At 41.4% G+C, this 25,999-nt stretch overlaps 1 protein-coding gene across 4 annotated transcripts in view; it reads right to left on the minus strand.

Moving 5' to 3' along the window:
- The window catches only part of LOC143038805 (uncharacterized), a 283,401-nt gene that overhangs the window by 245,997 nt on the left and 11,405 nt on the right, over positions 1–25,999 (minus strand). For 3 of the 4 annotated variants that reach the window (XM_076208351.1, XM_076208348.1, XM_076208349.1), the window contains 2 exons: positions 21,765–21,893; positions 13,594–13,726 (listed from right to left, as the gene is read on the minus strand). In XM_076208351.1, coding sequence (XP_076064466.1) covers positions 13,594–13,726; positions 21,765–21,845 — 214 coding nt within the window. In that variant the 5' untranslated portion in view covers positions 21,846–21,893. The remainder of the gene's footprint in view (positions 1–13,593; positions 13,727–21,764; positions 21,894–25,999) is intronic. The other variant, XM_076208350.1, reaches the window with a different exon arrangement.

Below are 25,999 nucleotides of genomic sequence, written 5' to 3' on the forward strand. Positions count from 1 at the left end.
TCCATATCTAGGTCGGATGAAAAAAAAAATCATATTAATAATAAATAAAAACTATAATAATGTAAATAACAAATAAAATACATAAATAAATGCATAGGTATAGTAAAAATAATAAACAGGTAAATAGTAAATGATAATAAATTGACATATAACTAATAATAAATGAAAATCAGACAGACAAATTATAACAAAACAAAAACAAATAATATAACATAAATCATAATCATTACAGCATCTTACTTAGGTATTTATCTAAATGATTCTTAAAGCTTCGAACTGAACTACATTGCACTACCTGTGCAGGAAGTTTATTCCATTCATTAACTACACGGTTGGCAAAGTTGTTTCTACCTACTTCCAAATTGAATCTATTTCCGGACAGTTTGAGACCATTGTTTCTTGTCTGATTCACATTCAATGTGAACATTTTGTCACTTTTGATGTTCTCAATTCCCTTTAAAATCTTAAAGACCTGTATCAAGTCACCTCTGAGTCTACGCTTTTTTAGGGAAAACAGATTCATGTGCTTAAGTCGATTTTCGTATGATTTATTTTTGATATTTGGAATCAGTTTTGTGGCTCGCCGTTGTACTTTTTCCAGTCTGTCAATGTCTTTAATGAGATTCGGTGACCATACGGAAACAGCATATTCCAAATGTGGACAAACTAACGATTTATATAGCTTGTTAATGAGTGATGGACTTTTGAAATCAAAAGATCGCGCAATCAATCCCAGAATCTTATTTGCTTTCTCAGAGGCTGAAATACACTGCTTGGATGATTTGAGGTCGTTACTGATAATTACGCCGAGATCTTTTTCACTATCCACTTTTGTTAACGAATTTCCAAATAACTTGTAATCGTACTTACTGTTATTTTTACCTATGTGCATTACCTTGCATTTACTTGTGTTAAATTTCATTAGCCACTTTTCAGACCATTGCTGTAATTTATCTAAATCTTCTTGAATATCTAATTGGTTTGGGTGATCATTTGCCACTCCGCACAGTTTTGTATCATCAGCAAATTTGGAAACAGTAGATTACTGCCACTTTCACCCCTTGTACATCTCATCACCTTACTTTTACCCACATTTATCTATAGCTTTCTTCTATCACACACTCTCCCAAACTCTGTCACCAACTTCCTCAATCCCTCCTCTGATCCTGCCACAAGCGCAGTGTCGTCCGCAAACAACAGCTGGTTCACCTCCCACTTTTCTCCATTTTCTTTAACCATCTCCAATCCCTGACCCACTACCCTTGCATTTACCTCTCACACTACTCCATCCATGTATAAGTTGAACAGCCAGGGTGACATAACGCATCCTTGACGAAGTCCCACCTTTACCTCAAACCACTCACTCTCTCCATTTCTAATCCTGACACAAGCTCTACTACTCTCATAAAAACTCTTGACAGCTCCTAGAAGCTTTCCTCCTATCCCGTATATCCGCATAACCTCCCACAGTGCCTTTCTGTCTACCCTGTCTTAAGCCTTTTCCAGATCCATAAAGGCCCAAAAAACATCCTTCCCCTTTCCTATAGCTTTCTCACATATCTGTCTTACCACAAAGATCTGATCTACACAACCTCTACCTGTCCTAAATCCACACTGTTCCTCACCAATTACTCCCTCTGTTCCTCTCCTAATCATCTCAATCAAGATCCTCCCATAAGCCTTCCCAACTACACTTATCAAGCTAATCCCTCTGAAACTACTACATTCACACTTGTCCCCCTTTCCCTTGTAAAGTAGAACTATACAAGCGCTCCTCCAGTCCTCCGGCACTCTACCTTCTCTCCAGCAAACATTAAATAACCTCACCAACCAGTCCACCATCACTCTACCTCCTTTTTTAAGACATTCTTCATGGCATTCATCCAGACCAGGTGCCTTACCTGCTTTCATCATCTTAACTGCTGCCTTCACTTCATCCTTCCTTATTTCTCCTCCATTTTCCTCACTCATCACTCGCAATTTCTTAGCATTTCCCACTGCAGCTATCATTCCCTCCCTATCCTCCTTCACATTTAGCAACTCCCTAAAATATTCTGCCCATCTTCCCCTTACTGCCTTCTCCTCCATTATCATCTCTCCATCTGCACCTTTTACCTTTTCTTCTCTACTTGATTCGTCTCCTCTTCCTCTCTTAATTTCTTTCCAAAACATCTTTTTATTACTTTCAAAATTTTCTGTCATACTCTTACCCCATTTTACATCTGCTCTCCTCTTTGCCTCCTTTACCTTTTTCTTTACTTCTCTTTTCTTTTCTTTGTACATCTCATATGACTCCCTCGTCCTATTTTGTAACCAATCTGTGTAAGCTCGCTTCTTCTCTTCTACAACCTTCTTTGTTTCCTCATCCCACCATTCACTACCCTTCCTTCTATTTCCTCCTGTCCTTCTTGTTCCACACACCATCTTTGCACACTTTGTGACTCCCTCCTTGAACCATCCCCATTCCTCCTCCACACCTACCTCTACTCTATCCTTCACTCCCTCCCACTCCTCCTTCAGCTTCTTCTTGTACTCCTTCTCCTTTTCGTCTTCATTTAAAGAGTTCACTCTAAGCACCTCCCTACCTTTTGTCCCTTTCCTCTTTCTCCATCTGTCCTCCACTCTCAACTTACCTTATACCAGAAAATGATCTGATATTCCCCCACCCTCTCCCCTTAGCACATGTACATCCTTAACTCTTCCTATCATAGTCCTATTTACCACTACATAGTCCATTAAAGCTCTATCTACCACCCTTCCATCCACCACCCTCTCCCATGTGTACTTATGCTTGACTTTCTTCTGAAACACTGTATTTGCTATCATCAACTCTCTTTCTAGACACATTTCCACCATCAACTCTCCACTACGATTTTTTCCTGGAACTCCACATTTCCCATCCACTCCATCAATTGGATCCTTTCCTACCCTAGCATTAAGGTCTCCCAGTACTATTACATTTACACTTCTCCCTAAACCCTCTATGCACTCATTTAAATCTATCCAAAAGGCCTCCCTTTCTTCTACACTTTTCTCACTGCCAGGCCCATATGCACTTACAAAAACCCACATCTCCTTTCCCAGTTTCACCTTCATCCACATTATCCTTGAGGAAACCTCCTTCCACTCCACTACACGTTTACCTATCTCTCCACTTACTAGTATAGCCACCCCTTCCCTCCCTCGCCCTCTCTTCACTCCTGATAACCTCCCACTTACACTCCCAAACTTACAATCACCCTTCCCTTTCAGCTTAGTTTCACTCAAAGCCAACACATCCATCTTTCTTCTCACAAACATACTACCTATCTCTTCCCTTTTACTCTCATCTGTACCACATCCATGCACATTAAAAGACCCAAACCTTAGGGTGCTGGTCCGAGAACTTCCAGACCCTCTTATGCCTTTGCTTTTACTTTTAGGAATGGGCCCTGTGGGGCTACAAGAAGGATGCCTAGTCCCATTCCCCGTCCCTTTCTTCTCGCCTCTTACGATCCAAGTGGGAAACTTGGTGGCAGTATTCTTTTCCCCCACCACAGAAAAAGAATACTCAGAGAAATGGTACAGGACAGCAACAAGGGGTTGGGGGACAGCATAATGGAGGGACAGTCGTAGTATAAAAGTGTCATCATTTCTCTATGAACAGAGTTTTCCTCTATCATAGACAAAATGATGTGTGGCTCTGGTCCGTAGGGGCGCCCCATATAGACCCTAAAGTATCGACTGCATGCTACTTTGCCACAATAACAAGCAGCCAATACCCCAGACGGGGTATATAATAATTCTATTGAGACCCTAATTAACATTTGGTTGTTGTTGTTGTTGTTGTTCCCTCGACTGTTTGGCCAAGTAGTTCTGTGTCCCTAAGGAACACTATGGCTGGAACAGGGTTTTCCATACAAATCCTTTATAGAATGTATATTGTGTTGTTGGCATGTGAGATTGTATAAAATGCAGTGTCCCATAATTTGTAGCAAAATATGGGGTGAACTGCTGCATCCTGAACAATTATCTGTGATGCAATCATCCAGCCTCTTCTGGTAGGTTAGAAGGGCTGGATGGTGACTGCACTGCAGTCTGGCCTGGTGGACTCTGTCCTTTCAGGGGAGAGAATTCAGGGTGATGGATATCAGGGGGTCTGGCATGTGTTATGTTTATGATTGCAACAGAAACATGGGGGGGGGGAAGATTGACACTTTTATTGTGCTTTATGTGTACATGGAATGCAATGTGCTCACAGTATGATAGACAGGTATAGACTGGCTGAGGGTAAACATCACTCGCTACACAGAGCAAGACAATGCCAAGCCTAGTACACATACATACATACATACATATACCATGGCTTTTTTCCCCCTTACCAGGGGGGTAGCCAAAAAGGACAAGGCACAAAAACATTCCCACCCATTTCATCCCCGAAAACACTCCACACACTTCCACCCTCCCTCCCATCTTAGCACCTCCTAGATGACGGGTCATCCCTGCACCCTGTCCACTGCCCTGGGTCAGAAGCAGTGTCGCAGGACACAGCACATCCACAGCAAGGCCGCTTCATTAAATCGGCGACCCCCCCTCTCCGTCCCCCTATATAAAGGAGAGGACAGGGAGAAATCCCTTCGGGCTGCATCAAAATTTTTGCTCACACACACACTACCTCACCCCCATTCCCCCATCCAATCCACCTCATGCATCACAACATTTTCCATGTACAACCATTCTCCATTCACCCCTGTCTTCTCTCCTCTCCCGTCCTTCCTCAACCGACATTCCCCTCTTCCCCAAAGCCCCCTTCACCCCATCCATCCACCTCATCCTAGGACGTCCCCTCATGTTCACTCCCTCCACATCTGCCTTCCACACCTCCTTTACTAGTACACACATATGAATTAAGCCTTATTGGCCGTAACAAAGAGTCCTTGTACTGGAAGCATCACTGGTGATCAGGGCACGCTACAACACTATGGTGCCCTGCTCTATGTTAGTATTCTAGGCCAAAGCACTACACCCCCCCCCCCCACTGCACTCACATGACCATTGCGAGAGGTATGCCTACTCATGAGCTGAGGCGAGCGGTGGGGGCAGAGTTAGGGGATCCACGCACGAGGACAGGAGGTCCTCCACCAAGGGATGGGATGCGACAGGGCAGCGTCTTTGGAGGCCAGTGGGCACTTCTGTAGGGCAGTGGGGATGACAATGCACTGGTCACACAGCGCCAGTTCCCCATCAGCGCGAAAAGGGCATCCCGGAGCTCCCAATACAGAGGGACAGAGTTGGGTAGGGTAAGGCGGTCAGATGGGATGGGAACCTGGAGGATACACAGGTAAGAAGGTAGCCATAGGCAGGGTTTATCTGTGCCGTGGCCTGGAGTCTTTAGAGTGTCCTATTGGCGTCAGCAGCAGATCATCCCCGCAAAACGTCGGTATTGCTGGTGATGACAATCCAAACAGGTATGGTTTGCATTTGGATGTGGCCCAGGTGACAGCAAGCATCTCCAGTGATAGTGGCGTATCAGGTTTCAGCATCCATCAGAAACCGCAAGCTACAATGGACAAGGCATAAGTGCCCCTGACTGTGGTCTTGAAGGAGGGTGTATCCAATGCTGTAGAGGCATGACACATCCATCTGCAGTACCATTGGCAGGGTGGGGTCAAAGGGCACCAGCACAGGTGGCAACAACAGAGCTTGCCTTACAAAAGGCATGATGATACCTTGCAGCACCATTGCATCAAGTTCTTCCTTCACTTGAACCTAAAAGTCAAATGGTATTGGCCTGGGCATGTGGGTGGCAAGGGTCATTGCGTCAGCTTGCAGGTGGATTCTCATGGGGGGGAGGAGACCCACCATCTTTCCTAGGGTGGCAATGCAGGGGTTATCCTCGGAGACCAACACGTCACTAAATTCCTGTAGGAAGTAGTCATGAGTGGCAGCCAGTGAGTTGTCAATGAGTAGTGTTAACTCAGCACACCTGTTCATGCTAGGACAGGCTATGGGAAGTCAGGTGGGACTATGGCCAAGCCAAAGGAGAGGAGGGGTGTTTGGACCTCCTCATGAATCTGTATGGCGGCACTGCAGTCCCCATCTCCTATCAACAAGGTAGCCTGGAAGCATTCCGTTGCTGGGGGCATGTGAGATATGTTGGTCACATACATCGGCACTGAGAGTGGCAGCTGTAAGCAGGCTATGGGTATCTCCAACATACCTAGGGGCTGAGTGCCTATTACCATGATGTCCACACCTATGTCAGGCAACATACGAATCCATATGCTGACAGATGCCACAGGTTGATCAGCCAGAAGCATCCCATTGCAGGGGCATGTGAGATATGTCGGCCACATACGTTGGCCCCGAGAGCAGTGGCTGTAGGGCTCTTGATATCCCAACCTGCCTAGGTGCCGAGTGCCTCTCACCATGATGTCCACACCTGTGTCAGGCAGCATACAGATGCATATGCTGACAGGTGGTGGAGGGTGATTGGCCAGAAGCATTCCGTTGTGGGGGGCATATGAGATATGTTAGTCACATACGTTGGCATTGAGAGCAGATGCAGTAAGCTGGCTCTGGATATCCCCAACATGCCTAAATACCAAGTGCCTATCACCATGATGTCCACACCTGTGTCAGGCAGCATATGGATGTGGATACTGACAGGTGGTGGAGGGTCAATTAGGGCCATCAGGCACCAGAGCTGTAGGTACCAGCCTTTCCAGGGGAAGATGTGGGGGGTGGGGGTTTGAGGTGGGGGTGTGTGCACCTGACAAGGAACCCTTTGAAATACCAACACAGTGCATGTGTGCAGGTCCTACTTGACATCTGAGACTGTCACCATCAATGCCTTGCGTGAGCGGCAGTTGGTCGCTACCTCCTGCTGTGACGTAATTGCAGCAAAGGAGCAGGGGGCATCGTACCAGTTCCTAGGGTGGGTGGGTATGGCCTGTGTGAGTCAGCTGTGCTTTGTACATGGGCTACGGTTTGTCAGGTAGGGCAACAGCCAGGAGGCTACCGTATATACTCACGTATAGGTCGCACTATTTTTTACTAAATATTTCGCCAAAATCAGGGGTGTGACCTATCCACTCGACATTAATGAGGGACAGCACTACTCTGTCAATGAAGTCGCAACAATTGGCGATTTCAATGTGACAATGACATGGAATTTCAGTGGTGTTTGCACAATATGCATCAGAAAGCTTTTCAAGCCTTTTGTATGCATAAAATATATATATCAAAGGTTCCTACCAACTCGCTGCTTTAAACTGAACTATTGCTGCTAGAAAATCATATATCAATTACAATAAAATTGTAAAATATTCTCTTTTCTAACTCGTTCATATGTTTTATAGTGTTTATAAGTAATGCGACCTTGACCCTTTGTTTACTGTATGTTACCGTACATCACCTGTTTCACTCGTGGCTGCATTTCTATATGTGCACAAATTATGTTTTTATAGCATAACATAACATCCCGTAACATGACTTAAATAAACTTATGATTTTTGTAATAAAAAATTATTATCCAGGAGGTGCTCAGATGAGAGGGAGGGTGGGAGGGGTGTGGAGTGTATGTAGGGATGAAATGGGTGGGAGTGTTTTTATGCCTTTCCCTTTTTGGCTACCTCCCTTGTAAGGGGGAAAAAGCCTTGGTATATGTATGTATGTATGTATTTTTGTAAACTTCCATTAGGCTTACCGTACTGTTAGATCTATGGTAGATTGTACGGAATTTTAGGCCTAATAACTGCAAACCCTAATCATGAGTACCGGTAAGAGAAAGAGGTATGAAGTAGGTTTTAAGCTGAAAATGGTGGATTACACAGAAGAATATGGAAACAGATCTGCAGAAAGGGAGTTTGGGGTTTCAGAAAAGGTAGCGAGAGGATGGAGAAAGCAGAAAGATCAGCTTAATGAAATTTTCTTCTATACTGTTGTATAGCATCCAGTTGGTCAAGTTGACTATAACGTTTTTTATGCAAGTGCATTTGTTTACAATTACAGTCGAACCTTGAAAGCCCGGACCCTTGTATGACCGGTCGAAATGAACAAAGGGCGGACTTTTCAAGCAAAGTTCCCTATTTGTCCGGTAGGTGGCAACAATGGCCGTACACGTGTACTCAAACCCGGCCCAGTCAAGCCGCCACCAAGGCTGCCGTTTCGTAGAATTTTGTACCAAAACGTAGTAAAATAGCGGCATGTGGCAACTGCACAAGGACATGAGGAAATTTTTTCTACATATCAGCGGGCTGTTAAAAACATTCAAAAACTCAAACTTTTGTTTAAAAATCATAGAACTAGTTATCAGATAATAAATGGTACATCAAAATATGACTTTTATTGGTAATTGTGTTACTTATAAAATATTATACCCCAAAAGATACGTTTTTACCATGTAGAAAAAATTCTACACTAAAGTTTCAGCTTTCTTTTAGCAATAATAATAATAAAAATATATATATATATATATATATATCTTACTGAATATGTTAGGGCATGGGGGCCTTATATACATTCAAGAATAAAAAAACTAGAACCACCATTTTGTCAAAGTTTGACAAGTATATCTTGCTATGAAAGTCTGCACACGCCTGAGAAAAATGTATGCCCCGGTATGGCAACACTCCCATTCTACACGGCAGTGTAGAAAACGCGGCAACCCTGGCCGCCACCACTGTCCCGCGTGCATACCTTCCGATATTTACAGTGTACGTAATAAAAAATACAGTACAGTACACTGTATATACAGTACATTTACATGCCTGTATTACAGTTATTATTACAGAATTATTAGTATTATAGCATTATTATTACAGTATTGTTATTATTACAGTGTTAGAGTATTATTCTTATGTGTTTCTATGCCATATCATACATTACCTATACGTATACCGCTATGAAAATCTATGGGTGTTAGGGTGATATTTTTGATAACCGGACGTTTGGCATGACCGGACCACCCTTCTCCCCAATTAGTTCGGGCTTTCGAGGTTCGACTGTATAGTTTTAGAAATGCAACTGTTGTTTATGTAATTTTGTATTATGCGCATATGTGACAGTTGGACAATCTACATGTGTTCTGATATTAAAATTCTGTGAAATAAAGGTAAATATCTGATCATTTTTATATTTGAATGGATCTTGTAAATCGCCAGATAATAGTGAGACCTATCTGTGGGTCAACTGCAAATAACCACTTTGACAACCATAAACTAGCAGTGCAACCTATACATGAGTATATACGGTAAGTATCCAGGGGGGTGGGATGAAAGGTCCCTTTGTTCGCACCACTACATGTCCATGAAAGCACGTCGCACTATAACATGACATTTCATGGTCTAGGATGCACACTGGGCACTACACTCACGGTCCAGCATGTCTTGCTACTGCAAGTTGCCTGTTCGTCTACTTCCATCAGTGCTTCATTCATGTGCACACTGTTCATGTACGCACCACCAATTCACCTATCGTCCCATGTTTCACTGTTGCAAGTTGCAAGCACTTGCATCAAATCCTACTCACTGTGCCATGTTATGAATCTTGCAACATGTTATATAAACATGGAGGGAGGACTGATAGCTGTATTTTGGGTATGTGTACATGGAGTGCTATGTGCTTACAGTATGACAGACAGGTATAGGCTGGCTGTGGGAAAACGTTGCTCACTGCACAGAGTGAGATGATGGCACACCTAGTACACACATGTGAATGAGGCCTTGTCAGCCATAACAAAGAGTCCTTGTACTGGGAGCATCACTGGTGGTCAGGGCATGCTACAACACTATGGTGCCCTGTTCTATGCTAGTATTCTAGGCCAAAGCACTATAAACCACTACACCACAGCATGCAGCAATGTATCATCTTTCAGTTTATTGATGGAGCAGTAAGTGATATGATTATGGATATGCTTTTGAAGGCTGGTGTCTGGTGGTTATGGATGAAGAGAAGAGAGTATCTGTGTGACATAGGTATTTGGGTGTTGTGGGTGTGTTGTGGGTGTGCTGTATTTGTGGAGGCTGAGGCAAGTGTTTGTGTGCCTTTCATGTCAGTGATCCTTCACTTTGAGGACTTTTGTTTTATGGTATAAATGGTCTGTAACTGGAGGGATTGAGGAAGTTAGTGACAGAGTTTGAGAAGATGTGTGAAAGAAGGAAGCTGAAGATAAATGTGGGTAAAAGTAAGGTGATGAGATGTACAAGGGGAGAGAGTGACAGTAGGCTGGAAGTGAGCATTAAGGGTGAGAAACTGAAGGATGTGGATAGTTTTAGATACCTGGGTGCGAATGTGGCAGGAAAGGGAGGAGTGGGGATGGAGGTAGAATGTAGATTGAGAGAAGCACGTAAATGCCTTGGTGGATTAAAAAGTGTAATGAGAAATAGACATCTGGGAATGGATGCTAAGAGGAGGTTATATGAAGGAGTGATTGTGCCAGCAGCAATGTACGGGGCAGAAACATGGAACATGAGAGAGGAAGAGAGAAGGAGTTTGAATGTGTTTGAGATGAGGTGCCTGAGAAGTATGATAGGGGTTACTAGGCTAGATAGAGTGAGAAATGAAGAGGTGAGGAGGTGAACTGGGGTGGAAAGGGAGTTGGGAGATAGGGTTGATGAAAGAGTATTAGGATGGTTTGGACACATGGAAAGAATGAGTGAAGAATGATTAGTAAAAGAAGTGTGGAAGGCAGAGGTGGAGGGAGTGAATATGAGGGGGCGTCCTAGGATGAGATGGATGGATGGGGTGAAAGGGCTATTACAAAAGAGAGGAATGTCTGTGGAGGAAGGACGGGAGAGGACAGAAGATGGGGTGAATGGAGAAGGGTTGTGTATAGATGAGGCTGTGATGCATGAGGGGGAGTGGGTGGGGGATGGGGGGTGAGGAAGTATGTATGAAAAAATTTGACGCAGCCCGAAGGGATTTCTCCCCGTTTTCTCCTTTTTTTTCTGCATGAGGGGACGGAGAGGGTGGGTGGGTCACCGAATTTTATGAAGCAGCCTTGCTGTGGATGTGCTGTGTCTTGCAACACTGCTTCTGACCCAGGGCAGTGGACAGGATGCAGGGATGACCCGTCATCCAGGAGGTGCCAAGATAGGAGGGAGGGAGGGGGTGGAGGGGAGTGGAATATATGGGAAATGAAATGGGTGGGAGTAATTTCTAAAGCTTTTTTCTTTTTGGCTACCCCCAATGTAAGGGGGAAAAAGCCTTTGGTATATGTATGTATGTATGTAGGTGTTGAGTTTGTGCAGCCTGTAACTGTTTTTAAGGCTTTGTTTTGTATGGTCTGTAGGGTGTTGTGGTGTATCTCAGAGAGATAAGGGGCATGTGCGAGGCCCACATGATTCATTATTGAGTGTATGCTTTGTTTGTATACTGTAGTAATAGTTTATTTTGTCTAAATGTCGTTCCTGCAATTGACTTAAGTGTGTTAAGTCTAGGTGTACATTTAGTCTTTATGTTTGTGATGTGTTGTTTGAATGACATGGATGTATCATATGTTATGCCAAGAATCTTGGGTGTATGTGTGTGTGGTATGAGAGTGTTGTTGATATAGAGGTGTGGTATGTATTTGTGTTCTGCTGTCCAATTGGTGAGAAGTGTGGCTGTAGATTTGGTTGGGGCTATTTTGAGTCTATTTGTAGTGAACCAGGTGTTGAGTGTGTCAAGGTATGGTTGTAGTATTTCTGTGGCTTTGTCTGCATTATAGTGTGTGCATGTAATTGTTATGTTGCCTGCGGAAGAAGAGATTTGTATTTCTAAGGTGTCGGGTGTGGGTATGAAGTGGATGTATAGATTAAAGAGTGTGGGGGGTAGAACTGAGCCCTGTGGTACTCTGTCCTTAAAGTTTCTGATGTGCAATGATTGGCCATTATATGACACATAGGCATGTCTAACTGCCAGATAATTGGCCAGCCATCTTTCAATATTATTGTACATGTTTGTTTTACATATTCTGTTTGTGAGATTGTGATGAGGGGTGGCATTGAAAGCTTTATTAATGTCTAGTGTTATAAGAAGTGTTCTGTGTGGAGGTTTATCTGAATATATGCCATCAAAAACTCTGTGTAAGGTATATCAGAAGACTGTTTATAAAGGTTGGATGCTGACAACAAGATTAAAAATTAAGGTGCAGGCAGCAGAAATAAGGGTGCTCAAACTCCTGAAATGAGTGACGTAGTAAGGTAGGCTAAGAAATGATGGCATGAGAGAAGAACTGGTTATGGAACCTATACTTGTATTTATCAAGAGAAGTCAGTTAACCACTTCAGTACAAGTCAAATTCTAGTGCACAGCATCAACTGCCATATGAACAATACATCACACTACCTGCATTATAAAATATAAAGTCACTGCTGTATTACTTGTTCTCTTTTACTCTAAGTAATAATAAACATAGAAAACGTGATCAAACCAGTTCACAGAATCCGATGATAATTCACATACAACTACAAAAAATATATATATACAGACGCTCCTCTACTTACGCTCATTCGTTTTACGTTTTTTCGATTTTACGTTTGAACCGACTGTAAAAAAAAAATGGTAAAAAAAATTTTTTGAGTGAATTTTTTAGTTTAGCGCGCTCTCCGTAATTCAAATAATACTTACACATAACGCTGCGTCCATTGTTTACATGGCACAAACGACAGACTGAATATGCCTTGCCTCATCCTCCTCCCCTTCCTCCTCCACCATCTCAATTTATGTTGCTTGAATTTAATTTATTTGAAATTAATGTTATCATTTTACAATGTTATGTGTATAATTAATGATTTAGGGGTGTTTCATAAGCTACGGTAATAGAATTTACGGATGTATGGTACAGTAACAACTTACGTTTATTTTCAACTTACGTACGGCCGTTCGGAACGTAACTAAAACGTAAGTTGAGGAACGTCTGTATATAATCAAGATGCCGATGCCGGCATCTTTGTGTACCCATTTGTGCCTCATGATGCTTACGTAGGCATCATCATACTGAAATGGTTGAGATTACAGCTGCATCATGTGCATGGACAAAAACAGAACACCTCTGAAGTGCTACAAATGAACTGCAGCTGGCAAGAGATGCTTTGGAAGGCCACAGAAATGATGGGAAGATGTAATATAAAAAGCAGTGGCTGCCCAAGGGGAGACAATGGGACATTTTCAAAGGACCACAATTGACATGGGAAACCCTACCTGTTTTATGAATAAGAAGGAGAAGAAGGAGAAAAGGAAGAAGAAAAGAAGAAGAAGAATAAGAAGAAGATTCTATGTTACTGGCTGGAAGTAGTAGCAGGAGTGAAGCAAGTGCCAGTTTTCAGCTCTCCATGTGTACACAAGAAATATAGTTGACACTGACAGAGATCTTGACAATAGTCCAGAGACCAAGTATCAGTTTACTGCACCTCCTGATGAAGGTGAAAGAGTTGGTGGGTTTCAAAACTGGGCAGCTCTCATGTCCATTTTACAAGACAACCACGAGCAGGTATCTATCACAGGTTCCCAAGAGTTGAAAGGGAAAGGAAATGAAGCACACATTGAGAGGTAAAAAGAAGAATGGATGTGAGGTGAGGTACATGTTTGTCTGATAATACATCAATAAATGTAGAAAATTAGGAAAATTACCTCTGTAAGAATAGTTTATAGCTACAGCTTGTTTGGTGATGTCTTCTAACTTGGCTATCTTTGACACTTGACCACCTGGAAGAATTATCTCTCCTACACGATGATGGTGAACATGGTAAAGTTTGCTCGTCTCCTGCAAATATTAAATGAATGTTATGAGAGAAGGAACATAATTCCACTCAAGAAATATGAACAAATATGAATAACTTTTTTTAGCAATCATCTATAAACAACATTTACTCAAATTAATGGCTCAAGATGAGATATATATATACCCACTGTATTCCCTTTTTTCCAGTAACTCTGTCTCCTAAATAGTTCATCTCCCAAATCCAAATCACCCATCTCCCCATACCAGCATCAAGCAACAATACCACAAACATGAACAATAATACCAAAAAATGGCTGGCCAATTATCTGGCAGGTAGAAATGCCTATGTGTCATATAATGGCCAATCATCACAAACCAGGAACTTTAAGAACAGTACCACATGGCTCAATTCTATCCCCACACTCTTTAATCTATAAGTGCATGATTTCCCCATACCCAACACTTCAGAAATACAAATCTCTTCTTCCATAGACAACATAACAATTACATGCACATACTGTAATGCAGACAAAGCTGCAGAAATACTACAACCACACCTTGACACCCTCAATACCTTGTTTACTACAGACTCAAAATAGCCCCATCCAAATCTACAGCCACACTTCTCACCAATTTGACAGCAGATCACACATACATATACACCTCTTTACCAACAACACTATCATAACACACAAAAGTCCCTAAAAAAAAAAAAAAAAACTATCAAGAAAACTGAAAACCATATGAGGAATACAAGGTAAACTATTGAAATGGATAGAGGACTTTTTGCATGGAAGAAAAATGAGGGTAGTGCTCTCAGAGATAAGAGGTAATTAGTGGAGTTCCACAAGGATCAGTATTGGCTCCAATAATGTTGCTATCTTTGTGAATCACATAGACAAAGGTGTGGAATGTTACATGAACTTCTTTGCTGAGGATACAAAATTGTTAAAGAAAGTGATTACTGAAATGGACTGTGACTCACTACAGAGATCTGAACAGGGTCTGGGGATGGAGTCAGAAGTCAGAAGTGGATTTCATCATTAAGAATTATAGCATAATAGAATTTGGAAGAAAAAAAAAAAAAAAAAAAAAAGGGTATCAGGACAATATAAAATTGGTGAAAAAGAAGTAACAAAAGTAAGACCTGAAAAAGACCTGGGGGTGATCATCACAAAAGATATATCCCCTGACAAACATATAAACAAAATTGTAAGAGAAACCTATAACTTGCTAAGATTAATAAAAGTGACTTTTTCTTATTTGGATGAAGAAATGGTAAAGAAAATACTAGTCACACTGATAAGGCCTACATTAGAGTATGCAGTGACAATATGGTCACCCAGTACTAAAAAGAATATAAGGAAAATTCAGAGAATCCAGAGAGCAACTATGAAGATGGCCCCAACACTATCAAAAATATCATATGAAGAAAGATTGTTAAAACTGAACTACAGACTCTGGAACAAATAAGAGAAAGAGATGACTTGCTGACCATCTACAGAATTATGAGAGGTGTGGAAGTCCTTGTTAGAGATGATTTACTACATTGGAATAAGTGAAACACAAGAGGACATGGAAGGAAACTCAAAAAGGACAGTTTTAGAAGAGACCTGAAAAGAACAGCTTTTCCCACAGAGTGGTGGATGTATGGAACATACTAGACAAAACAATAGTGTATGCAAAAACAATACAAGAATTTAAGACCAAATTAGATATGGTGAGATACAGAGACGGGACACCACGAGCGTAGCTTCCCTTCCTGTAAGATACAACTAAGTAAATTCACACACATCCAAGATTCTTGGCATAACATACACTACACCCATGTCATTCAAACAGCACATCACAAACAAGGATTAAATGCACACAACACACTTAAATCAATTGCAGGAACAACATTTGGACAAAACAAACTATTGCTACAGTATACAAACAATGCATACACTCAGAGATGAATTATGTGAACCCCACATGGGCTCCTAATCTAAGACACACCACAATGCCCTACAGACCATACAAATCAGTCCTAAAAACAGTTACAGGATGCACAAATACAACACCTACAGACTATTTTCACCATGAAACAAAAATCCTCAAAGTCAAGGATCACCTTGACATGAGAGGCACACAGACACTTGCCAAAGCCTTCATGAAAGCACACCCACTACACTACATAGCAGAACACCCACACATGCCAAGAAACATCAAAACAACATCCAAATACCTATATCACACATAAATACTCTCTTCACTTCCTCCACAACCACCAGATACCAGCCTCCAAAAGCATATCCATAATCATATCACTCACTGCTCTATCAACAAACTGAAAGACAATACATTGCTGTATGGCAGACCCCCTTTTATCCATCCCTCTGAATCATCTCTCCCCTGGAAGGACAAAGTCCACCAGGCCAGACTGCAGTGCAGTCACCATCCAGAAGAGGCTGGATGACTGCATCACATATAACTGTCCAGGATGCAACAGCTCACCCCATACTATACAACACATTATGGAGACTGCATTGTACACAATCTCAAACACCAACAACACAGTATACATTCTACAAAGGATTTGTGGGAAAACCCTATACCAGCTGTGGTGTTCCTCAGGGAGAGAGGGCTGTTTGGCCATACAGTCTAGGGAACGACAACAACTATACTTTTCCCCTAATAAAATATTACAATCTATATATTTTAGTAACATCCCTACTTTAAGAGGCTGGTAGAGAAGTGGGTAGAAAGTAGGGTAGATGGTGAGGGTTTCATTTTTATGGATCGGTTATTTGTAAACAGCACAGTTCATAGGCGAAGGTTTGCATATGCTAGCTCTCTGCCTTGAGTCATAAAATGGCCAGGAGCCAGTATGATGTATGTTTTGCTCACTACTTGTAAAATAAGTAAGTTATGCAGAGATTCAAGATTCTTAAGTAAACAACATTGCACATAGACTTATAACAACAAATCTGAGTGGAGAAAGGGTGGAGAAAATTCAATTAATTCACGATTGTAAGATCATGCCCTTAGGGGAGGATCTTACATATAAAGTTGAAGATCACTGGACTAAAGAAATCATGACATCACTGCAGAACTTACCTAGGACACAACAATGTGTGTTCTCACAGGATTCATAGATTGTACCTTGAGAAGCACGTCATGTAACTGGTATTGAAAAAAGAAAAGAAAATCTACAAACATTTCATTCCCCCTTGTCTAAAGTACACTATATGGAAATTGAAAAAGAGGAATACTTGTAGGCACAGGGCCTACTGACTAAAATCTGTGAACTAATACAGAAAAAGAAGTGACAAGAGAAAGGTGGGTGAAAGTGAAGAAAGGGGAAGTGACTAAAGACAGTGGTGAAAATTTAAGAGGAGTACGAAACAAAAGTAAGTGAAGAGATAGGTAAACGTGCAGTGGAGTGGAAGGAGGTTTCCTCAAGGATAATGCGGATGAAGGTGAAACTGGGAAAGGAGATGTGGGTCTTTGTAAGTGCATATGGGCCTGGCAGTGAGAAGAGTGTAGAAGAAAGTGAGGCCTTTTGGATAGATTTAAATGAGTGCATAGAGGATTTAGGAAGAAATGTCAATGTAATAGTACTGGGAGACCTTAATGCTAGGGTAGGAAATGTTCCAATCGATGGAGTGGTTGGGAAATGTGGAGTTCCAGGAAAGAATCGTAGTGGAGAGTTGATGGTGGAAATGTGTCTAGAAAGAGAGTTGATGATAGCAAATACAGTGTTTCGGAAGAAAGTCAAGCATAAGTACACATGGGAGAGGGTGATGGAGGGAAGGGTGGTAGATAGAGCACTAATGGATTATGTAGTGGTAGATAGGAGTATGATAGGAAGAGTTAAGGATGTACATGTGCTAAGGGAAGAGGGTGGGGGAATATCAGATCATTTTTTGGTGGAAGGTAAGTTGAGAGTGGAGGATAGATGAAGAAAGAGGAAAGGGACAAAAGGTAGGGAGGTGCCTAGAGTGAACTCTTTGAATGAAAAGGAAAAGGAGAAGGAGTACGAAAAGAATCTGAAGGAGGAGTGGGAGGGAGTGAAGGATAGAGTAGAACTAGGTGTGGAGGAGGAATGGGGATGTTCCAAGGAGGGAGTCATAAAGTGTGCAAGGATGGTGTGTGGAACAAGAAGGACAGGAGGAAATAGAAGGAAGGGTAGTGAATGGTGGGATGAGGAAACAAAGAAGGTTGTAGAAGAGAAGAAGCGAGCTTCACAGATTGGTTACAAAATAGGACTAGGGAGTCATATGAGAGGTACAAAGAAAAGAAAAGAGAAGTAAAACAAAAGGTAAAGGAGGCAAAGAGGAGAGCAGATGTGAAATGGGGTAAGAGTTGACAGAAAATTGTTAAAGTAATAAAAAGATATTTTGGAAAGAAATTAAGAGAGAAAGAGGAGGCGAATCAAGAAGAGAAGAAAAGGTAAAAGGTGCAGATGGAGAGATGATAATGGTGGAGAAGGCAGTAAGGGGAAGATGGGCAGAATATTTTAGAGAGTTGCTAAATGTGAAGGAGGATAGGGAGGGAAAGGTAGTTGCAGTGGGAAATGCTAAGAAAATGACCGTGAGGAGTGAGGAGAATGGAGGAGAAATAAGGAAGGATGAGGTGAAGGCAGTTGTTAAGATGATGAAAGCAGGTAAGGCACCTGGTCTGGATGGATGCCATGCAGAATGTCTGAAAAAGGGAGGTAGAGTGATGGTGGACTGGCTGGTGAGGTTATTTAATGTGTGCTGGAGAGAGGGTAAAGTGCCAAAGGACTGGAGGAGTGCCTGTATAGTTCCTCTTTACAAGGGAAAAGGGGACAAGTGTGAATGTAGTAGTTTCAGAGGGATTAGCTTGTTAAGTGTAGTTGGGAAGGCTTATGGGAGGATCTTGATTGAGAGGATTAGGAGAGGAACAGAAGGAGTAATTGGTGAGGAACAGTGTGGATTTAGGACAGGTAGAGGTTGTGTAGATCAGATCTTTGTGATAAGACAGATATGTGAGAAAGCTATAGGAAAGGGGAAGGATGTTTTTTGGGCTTTTATGAATCTGGAAAAGGCTTATGATAGGGTAGACAGAAAGGCACTGTGGGAGGTTATGCAGATATAGAGGATAGGAGGAAAGCTTCTGGGAGCTGTCAAGAGTTTTTATGAGAGTAGTAGAGCTTGTGTCAGGATTAGAAATGGAGAGAGTGAGTGGTTCGAGGTAAAGGTGGGACTTCGTCAAGGATGTGTTATGTCGCCCTGGCTGTTCAACTAATACATGGATGGGGTGGTGCGAGAGGTAAATGCAAGGGTAGTGGGTCAGGGATTGGAGATGGTTAAAGAAAATGGAGAAAAGTGGGAGGTGAGCCAGCTGTTGTTTGCGGACGACACTGCGCTTGTGGCAGGATCGGAGGAGGGATTGAGGAAGCTGGTGGCAGAGTTTGGGAGAGTATGTGATAGAAGAAAGCTAAAGATAAATGTGGGTAAAAGTAAGGTGATGAGATGTACAAGGGGTGAGAGTGGCAGTAGACTGGAAGTGAGCATTAAGGGAGAGTGACTGGAGGAAGTGGATAGTTTTAGATACTTGGGTGCAAATGTGGCAGGAAAAGGTGGAGTGAAGGTGGAGGTAGAATGTAGATTGAGAGAAGTGAGTAAATGCCTTGGTGGATTAAAGAGTGTAATGAGGAATAGACATTTGGGAATGGATGCTAAGAGGAGACTGTATGAAGGAGTGATTGTGCCAACAGCACTGTATGGGGCAGAAACATGGAACATAAGAGAAGAAGAGAGAAGGAGTTTCAATGTGTTTGAGATGAGGTGTCTGAGAAGTATGAGAAATGAGGGAGAAATGAGGAGGTGAGGAGGAGAACAGGGGTGGAAAGAGAGCTGGGAGATAGGGTTGATGAAAGAGTATTAGGATGGTTTGGACACATGGAAAGAATGAGTGAAGAAAGACTAGTAAAAGAGGTATGGAAGGCAGATATGGAGGGAGTGAACATGAGGGGACGTCCTAGGATGAGGTGAATGGATGGGGTGAAGGGGGCTTTGGGGAAGAGGGGAATGTCTGTTGAGGAAGGACGGGAGAGGACAGAAGACAGGGATGAATGGAGAATAGTTGTATATGGATGATGTTGTGATTGCATGAGGTGGAATGGGCGGGGGGATGGGGGGTGAGGTAGTATGTGTGAGCAAAATCTGACGTAGCCCGAAGGGATTTCTCCCCGTCTTCTCCTTTTATGCAATGGGGGGACGGAGAGGGGGGGGGTCACCGATTTAATGAAGCGGCCTTGCTGTGGATGTGCTGTGTCTTGCGACACTGCTTCTGACCCAGGGCAGTGGACAAGGTGCAGGGATGACCCGTCATCCAGGAGGTGCTAAGATAAGAGGGAAGGTGGAGGGGTGTGGAGTGTATTCAGGGATGGAATGGGTGGAAATGATTTTATGCCTTTTCCTTTTTGGCTACCTCCCTTGTAAGGGGGAAAAAGCCTTGGTATATGTATGTATGTATGTATGTACGAAACAAAAGTAAGAGCATGAGAGTGGCAGCACTACAGACCCAAGTCACACAGCATTCTTTTATTATTTGAGGCTAATCTCCATTCAAAATAGGATGCTGATCACTTTTAACTTCCAATATCTGTGTTCTGTGATCCTCCTTAAATCCCTCCTTTACCATTTCTATGATTCCACCTTTTTTGCATAATATTGTCCCAAACGACAGAAGCATTGGTTATTTCTGACAAAAACTAATACTCACAGAACACTGATACACACACAAAGGTTACAAGTTATATGACCACACACTTCTCACACACACAGACGCCATCTAACTATTTCTCACTAAAGACCATCCACCCAATTGACATTGTTAGCAGAATTCCCTTACACAAAAAAAGAACCCCTCATCAAGCTATCACCAACCATACTCACTAAGAACCCCATGACAAAAATTATCTATCCTTCCCCAACAACCACCTAAGATGCACCCTATGTCCACAATTATATCCCATCAACTTGAAAACTAATGCTGGGAAGACCTACTCCTCCAGTAATTGTGTCTGACTACAAGAAGCAACTGGGTAAGTGAACACTTCCCCACTCACAAGGTTATAAATCTTATCTACTCCCCACCCACACACCTCAAACCAAATTATAATGAACAGCAATCTTGGTATGTCCAGGTATTTACCACACTCTCCATACTCCCCTTCAAGCCACTGCACCCAAACTCCAATTGCATCATCAACTTACCATATATTCTCTATACCTCCCCCTTTGCGAAGGTATCACTTCAGAAATACTATATGACCTTTCAAAGTTAGCCCCGCTCCTGCCTTCCAACTGTGGAGCTGAATTTTGTCCTATGTATGGCACATCAATCCAAAACATTTCCCAAATGCACTTCTCACTTTTTCTTTTCATTTCCTTTAATATATCCATTTTCTTTCATACATTAAATTATCTTTTCATTTTCTTTTCAGTCTTACCACTCATCTTCTATCCATTTATTCACTTTGCTCATTTGTCTTTCACAAATATTTAATATATATCTATTCTAACTATAAACCAGGCCTTCTTCCCATTTATAAAGTAGCCAATCAAGGCACACATCCACTCCCACCCATTTCATTCTCATCCACCACCCACTGTTTCCCTCTCATCTTAGTTCTTCAAGGACGAAGGGTCATCCCTGTCTCCTGTCCGCTGCCTGGGTCAGAAGCAATGCAGCAAGACACAGTACATCCACAGCAGGGCCACTTCACTTACACAGTGACCCTCCCTCATCATCACCTCTTTACTACCTTCTATTTACCTTTTCCACATCTACCCTGTTTCTATACATTTCTCTACCATGATTTCTGTTTAACTTAGATATTTGGTGTAAAGTGATGTCCTGTCATAACAATTCTAATGCTAACTTCTTAAATTTCTTTTTTCTGACTCAAAGATCATTTCTAAACTCTAGCCTCACTGTAAACACACTTCACAAACACAAGCTTAAAATGTATGCAGATACCCATAAAAAAGTATTGTACTCTCTATAATCAGACTGGACCATTGCAAACCAGTAGAATATACTTTAATTTATTAATTGTACAAACCTTTCCTATCCAAGAGAGCCGAGACCATGGTTTCTTCTTTTGAGCAATGGTATCACATACAAGAGCAAGAGGAATTTCCATTCTGAGAACAGAAAATTTCCATCAAAGCTCATTGCTTTTCTAAAATCACTGTAAAAAGAGAAGTTAAAAATATATACTATACTGATAAAAATGAATCATTCAATCAATAAATCAATCCGTTACCCCTGGCCATGGCCTCCAGGAAACTGGCAACCTGGGTGGGACAATAAGTCACTTAGAGAAGAGATATTGTGTTGTTTTCTGAGGACTGTTAGTGTGGGTCAATGTAGTATAAGGTGTTATGTGTTTTCTGTGTGGTGCTTGCACCTGGGGGAGTTTGAATCTATGGCCAGGCCAATTTTGTGTCCTGAGCATAGGCATGCTAGAGTGGTTCTTTTCTGATGTGGGAGGGTTTTCTCTGTGGGACTTATATGTAGGGGTTGTTGTTGGAGTATCAAGTTTGGTGGTCTTTCTTGAGGGGCTAATTTAGTTATCTGGATGTATGTACCTAGTTGTATTTTGTGGGAGAAGAGCTATGCTCATAGGGACCCGCAGTTGTATCTTTCCGCATCCAGTTCTTTCTTAAAGTCGTGTATAGTTTTAGCATTCACTGTTTTCTCTTTCAATTTATTCCATGTATCCATCACTCTATGTGGAAAGCTATTCTTTTTCAGATCTCTTCTGTAACTGTCCTTCTTAAGTTTCTTCTTGTGTCCCCTTGTATTTCTTCTGTCCCATTTAAGTAGATCATCCCTGTCAAGGATTGCCATCCCTTTCATAATTCTATATATTGTCATGCCCTAAGCTCAGTTTTTGTGTGTTACATCAAACTCTAAAACAGAGTTTGAGTAATTCATACAATCCAGAGTCTCAGAGAATAATCGCCTCTTTATAGATACGTCCAACACGCCAGGGTAAAGAAAGAAGATATACAAAATCACCGAAATATTTATTAACACAACTAATGAGAATATCTCTTACTTACAAGTACCGACAATGCGCAGAGGTCGAGTGCGGAGGGAGCAGCGTGGGTGACCTCACCCCCTGATTTATACCCCAACCGCACAACACAAGTGCTATTGCCCAATGCCAACTTATCTTAAAATACATTTCCTATCCCTATCCACCCAACTCCACACATCCATTACTTCCTTTATTTATGTATGGAGAGGGTTCACAATAATTCCCTAGCTTATACCTTAACCTACAAGATAATGAGGTAGAAGGGAGGGGAGGCACTACTTCGCCTTCTCGATTCACGCGCCCCTTGACCTCAGCTAGCGGGCGGCGTTGGCTTCGTATCACTCCGCCGCTTGCTTACGAGAGCTTTCGCGCGCGTTCCAGGTCAACGGCCTTAGCGGACAAGGAGTCATTGTTCATTCTCACACAAAGGGGTAGCATAACACAGTGTAATTATGCTCAAGGAATAAATATGTCACATCACGAGTATGAACCCAGTGTGACGTGACAATATGGATATCAAATTGCCTCTTTCTCTTCTTTGCTCTAGAGTTAATAAGTTTAGTTTGTCCAATCTTTGTTTGTATGTCAACATGCTGAGTGTTGGTGCCATCTTTGTTAGTGCTCTTTGAATTCTTTCTAATTTCTTTATGTTTTTTTTTTCTGTACTGGGTGTCCATAGTGACGCTGCATACTCTAATTTTGGTTTTATCAGTGTAACTAGGATTTTCTTCACCATTTCCTCGTACATGTAGTCAAAGCCCACTTTCATTGATCTTATTAAGTTGTAGGTTTCTCCAACTATTTTGTTTACATGTTTGTTTGGTGTCATGTCATTTGAAATGATCACTCCTAGGTCTCTTTCTGAATTTACTTTTGTAACTTCTTTTGTTCCAATTTTGTATTTACCAGATATTCTATTTTTGCTCTTTCCAAATTCCATTATACTACATTTTTCAATGTTGAAATTCACTTCGTTCTTTTAACTCCAATTCCAGACTTTGTCCAGATCTCCCTGAAAAGATTTACAGTCTTCTTTGTTAGTCCCTTCAATAGTTTTGCATCATCTGCAAAGAAGTTTATATAGCATTTAATTCCTTCATCCATGTCATTTATATAAATAGCAAACATTATCAGAGCCAACACAGAGCCTTGGGGTACTCCACTTATCATGTCTACCCATTTTGAGTTCTTTTCTCTAAGTATCACTCTCATTTTTCTTCCTTTCAAGAAGTCTTCCATCCATTCCAATAATTTTGCTTGTATTCCACCTATTAGTTCAATTTTCCTTAATAGTTTTTTGTGTGGTACTTTGTTGAAAACCTTTTGTAGGTCCAGGAAGGCACAATCTGCCCAGCCATCTCTTTGTATTTACCTAGTTGTATTTTACGGGACGGGAGCTATGCTCATTGTGACCCGTTTTCGTATCTCTCCACATCTAGTTTATTCTTGAAATCATGTATAGTTCTGGCATTCACTGTTTCACTGTTCAATTTGTTCCAGACATCGATCACTCTGTGTGGGAAACTATTCTTTTTCAGGTCTCTTCTGTAACTGTCTTTCTTTAGTTTCTTTTCGTGTCCTCTTGTTTCTCTCTTGTCCCATTTTAATAGGTCATCTCTATCGAGAACTTCCATCCCTTTCATAATTCTGAAAATGGTCAACAAATCGCCTCTTTCCCTTCTCTGCTCCAATGTTGACAACTGTAATTTCTCCAATCTTTGTTCATATGTCAAATTTGATAGTGTGGGTGCCATTTTTGTCGCTACTTTTTTTTATTCTTTCTAATTTTCTTGTATTTTTCTTTGTGCTAGGTGTGAATGTGTTTCTGTGTGAATGTTTAGTATGGTTTGGGTGGTAGGCTGTGGTAGATGTTATAGTATGCTACTGGTGTATCTGAATCAGGGCAGTGGAGTCAGAACACAAAACCTCCAACTCCAACTCCTCTATTTTTGGCACCACCGACTCCGACTCCTCTATTTTTGGGACGTCCAACTCCGACTCCGACTCCAACTCCAACTCATGTAATTAACTGATTATGGCCTACATATTTTATAAAGCTTATACAACACAAATACGCTCCAATCTTGAGTAGACTTATATCATTATAACTGGTTTATATCAAAGAATAAAGATATATGTTATAGTGTGGCTTTCCTATGTTTGACCTTTTCATTAATACTTTATTACTGAAGTAGAGATTTTTTGAAAGGATATTGAAGAAAATTCAGTAAAATAAAGATTCTATAATGTACCTCTTGATTTAACTACATACTGGTACTGCTATGCGATTATTGCGATGGACATTACTCTGGTTCTGGAACCAATCTTATCAATACGAGTACAATACAAGATACAGCTGAACATGTTTGAAACGTGAAACTATTTTTCAACTTTAAATGTCCATATTTCAATAATTCAATGTTAAAAAGTATAGAGGGGAAAGGAGAGAAGAGATAGTATTATTGTGTTAGTCTACAGTTGAAATCATAATTATCCTACTGTTTGGCAACACAACAGTGGGAGAAACCACCAAACTGATGGAGTGATGGAAACGACACATATGGAACTTGACAGGAATATTACAGCTCCCGTGACTGTGTGTCAACAGAAGGTGTAAAATGGAGGTGTTTATCTAATTTATTCAAGTAATACTTTGGATGTTTATCACTCTATGTATAAATTTGAAAGCCAGCATTGCACAAGGACATTTTGGGGGTTTGGTGGAATGACCACGAAGATAAGACGATGAGAGTTGTTACATTTTATAAAAAAAAAATTTTTTATATAATCTACTTATAAGGAGTGTGCACTGCATAACTCTACAGACTAAATGAAGGCATTATAAAATGTAAATTTAACTGGATTCAGAGTTGGTATATTTTTACCGGCTACGACTCCAACTCCAGTGACACCGTAATTGCTTCCAACTCCGACTCCACAGCCCTGATCTGAATCAATTTCATTTGTCCCATATCATCTATTTCAACTATGAGAGGTACATAAGGAAAAGCGAGGAAAAGGAAAACACAAGGTGAGGCTAACAGAGTATTAGGTTTCATTGCTAGGATGGTAATGAAACTCTATCTAGCGATAGACCCATCCTTGACTATGCGGTACAGTTTTGGTCTCCGTCCTATAGAATGGATATCAATTCACTAGAATCAATACAGAGAAGAATGACCAAAATGATATATGGACTCAGAAATTTGTCTTACAAAGAGAGGCTTAGGCACCTTAACTTACACTCTCTG

The sequence above is a fragment of the Oratosquilla oratoria genome, chromosome 25 (genome assembly GCF_046742065.1).
Source record: "Oratosquilla oratoria isolate Oo_2021 chromosome 25, ASM4674206v1, whole genome shotgun sequence".
In the NCBI taxonomy this organism is placed as follows: Eukaryota; Metazoa; Arthropoda; class Malacostraca; order Stomatopoda; family Squillidae; genus Oratosquilla; species Oratosquilla oratoria.